Raw genomic sequence first — 2,634 nt, forward strand, 5'->3', positions numbered from 1 at the left:
AAACATTACCGACACATGTTCCCAGAAATTCGCCTTCCTGTTCCAATAAAACCCCGTTTCTGATAAATTTCCAAAAGCGATTCTCGTCAGCCAGAGTAGTAGTCCAAGGCGCGTATCGAGTGCAGCCAGCCAGAGCCAAGAAAGTTTCACCGATCTGCCACCCCCCATTCCCTTCTTCCTCCCTATCCAATTAGAAGAGAGAGAGAGAGATAGGAAGGGAAAGATGACGATAGCGATGGTGATGGTGGTGATGGTAGGAGTGAGAGAACAAAAGAGCAGAAGCTCTCTTGCAGCCGTGTCAGACGACAAAAACACAACGTCCTGGATCCTTACCGCATCTGGAGCGCGTGACGAGCTGACAGGCCTCTATGACGAATCGCTCGATGTAACGCTGGCACCGCTCCCAGTGGTGCACGGCCAGGCTGCCGATGTTGCATATAAGGCAAAACGCGGCTAAGGGGGCGTGGAGAAACAGGGTGAACAAGCTGCCACCGTGTCGTACGTCGCGCAACGTAGGCGGTGTGTCCTGTGGCGACATCAGCACCATCAACGGTTGCCCGAAGTAACGCGGTATCTGTTGGAACACGAAGCTGTTGTCCGAGTCGACGACCACGAATAGAGGCTTCCTGGTGAACGGATAGAGGTCACCCGGGTAGAGGCAGTGTGGTTCCTTACCACCTGTCGGCCTCTTCCCATGCTCCGGGTCCCTCTTGCTGCACGTGGACACGCCACCCAGGTCGTACCCCACTGCAAGATCGTAAGGTTTATCAACATCGTGCAATTCCGGTTTCGTGGAGCGGCGCGATGTCTGGCATAGACGGAACGAATGGTTTTTCTTTTTTCTTTTTTTCATCGCTCCCCTTGGCTTCGTCGTGTTCGAAGTAGGGGTAGGTTGGAGTTTGATCGAGGAGAGAACGGGACGGTGGTGTTTTCGAAGCTTAGGGAATTTCGGCGTTTTCGGGTTTGACAGTTGAGATATGCAGGTTTGTGGAATTGTGGACGAGAAGGGGAGAGGGGAATTTCGGAGGACGGGGGTGAAGTGTGGAACGAGGAAAAAGGAATTTTGAAAGCTGATGTTGGGGATTTTGGGAATTGAGGAATTGTCGAAATTTGAAAATTCGAAAGTTGAAAATATAAAATTTGGAGGTGTGGAGCGAGGAATTTTGGAAGTTGATGTCGGGGATTTTGGGAATTGAGGAATTGTCGAAATTTGAAAATTTGAAAGTTTGAAAGTTGAAAATTAAAAATTTGGAAGTTTGCAATTTGAAATATGAAATTTGAAAATTTGAAAATCAAAGAGGGTCACTTTACCTCGCCTTATTAACATTACATTCCCCTTACCCTAAATTCTCCAAATGTCATAAAAACTGGAAATTGGAAGGATTGAAATTCGAAATTTGGAACGTTGGAAAATGGAAACTCCTAATTTGCAAAATTCCCGCTTTCATCTCGAAATCTCAAGATACTACTCCTTCGCACACTGTCCCTTTCCTTTCCAAAGTACAAACATCTACCGAAAAAACCCTTGGACAACGATGTACGTACAAAACGAAGTACATATTCCCCAGGCGAGAAACTCCCGTGGATCTCGCGTGAGGCCCTTGTTTCGCGTCGGATCGTTCCTATAAATAAAGCAGCGATCAGTTGCATCGGGCGGTTCACGCGCGGCCGGCTCCCGTGCCGGGCTTCATTTCGCCGAAACAATGAGCGGGAGGAGGCTCGTCGGACCGTGTCGGTTTTCGAGACTCGGCCGCTTACCCGCTCTTGAAATTGGACCGTTACCAAAATCGTTCCCGGTATCCTTGGAAGATTTATTTGCGCGTGTACCAGATCGCGCGCCGCGACATTGTCATTTGTATCGTGCTTTTCTGGAACGTGCCAACCGACCATTTTAAACTCCACCTAGTTTCCCGCGTTAGTCTGACCATCGCCAACCTGTTCTACTTGAAAACTGTACAAACCGATGTGTAGCAGACGATCCTTTCTCTTCTCACGAATTTTTCACCGTTGCGTCGTCTGCTCTTTCTTCTCTCTTTGATAGAACAAGAACGAAAAGAGATGAAGAAAAAAAGAAGAAAGAAAAATTCATTTCTCGTCCAATATAGGAACGTTTATCCCTTAAAGAACGATCGTAACGATGGAAATGAGATTTTAACGAGTCCGAGTGCAGAGATTCGCCTTTAAAAGAGGCAAAGAACCGTCGAGTGGACGTAGAGCCAGCTGGGTTTCCCCGATATCGACGCGCTGCTCTCTCGTATTTCGATATTGATTGCAAACTTAGAATCCGCCTGGAATCTCTATCGCGGAATGACCTTGACACGGATGCGCTACTCTACTTTCGTTGAAAGACCGTTTTCGCCTTCTCGACCGGCTTGTAACCTCACCGCGCTCTGAATAGCGGCTTCCGAGCGTTCCTTTGGTGGTCAGCACCGCTGAATTTTTCAACATCGTCGACCTTCGGTGTCGACGAATTCTTTTCTTCTTTTTTTCTCTCCCTTTCTCTCTCTCTCTCTCTCTCTCTCTCTCTCGTTTTCGCGTTTTTTTTTGTTTCTTTTCTATTCGAAGAGGCGTCTTACGTGTAACGTTTAGGCGGCACGAGTGCTCATCTAGTGGATACTGTGTGTGTGTGTGTGT

At 47.8% G+C, this 2,634-nt stretch overlaps 1 protein-coding gene across 2 annotated transcripts in view; it reads right to left on the reverse strand.

The window, feature by feature from the left end:
• The window catches only part of LOC108574270 (protein SCAI), a 21,336-nt gene that overhangs the window by 3,366 nt on the left and 15,336 nt on the right, over window positions 1-2,634 (reverse strand). For both annotated transcript variants that reach the window (XM_017936830.1, XM_017936831.1), the window contains exon 3: window positions 334-747. In XM_017936830.1, the coding sequence (XP_017792319.1) occupies window positions 334-747 (414 nt within the window). The remainder of the gene's footprint in view (window positions 1-333; window positions 748-2,634) is intronic.

Source organism: Habropoda laboriosa, unplaced genomic scaffold, assembly GCF_001263275.1.
Source record: "Habropoda laboriosa isolate 0110345459 unplaced genomic scaffold, ASM126327v1 scaffold176, whole genome shotgun sequence".
In the NCBI taxonomy this organism is placed as follows: domain Eukaryota; kingdom Metazoa; phylum Arthropoda; class Insecta; order Hymenoptera; family Apidae; genus Habropoda; species Habropoda laboriosa.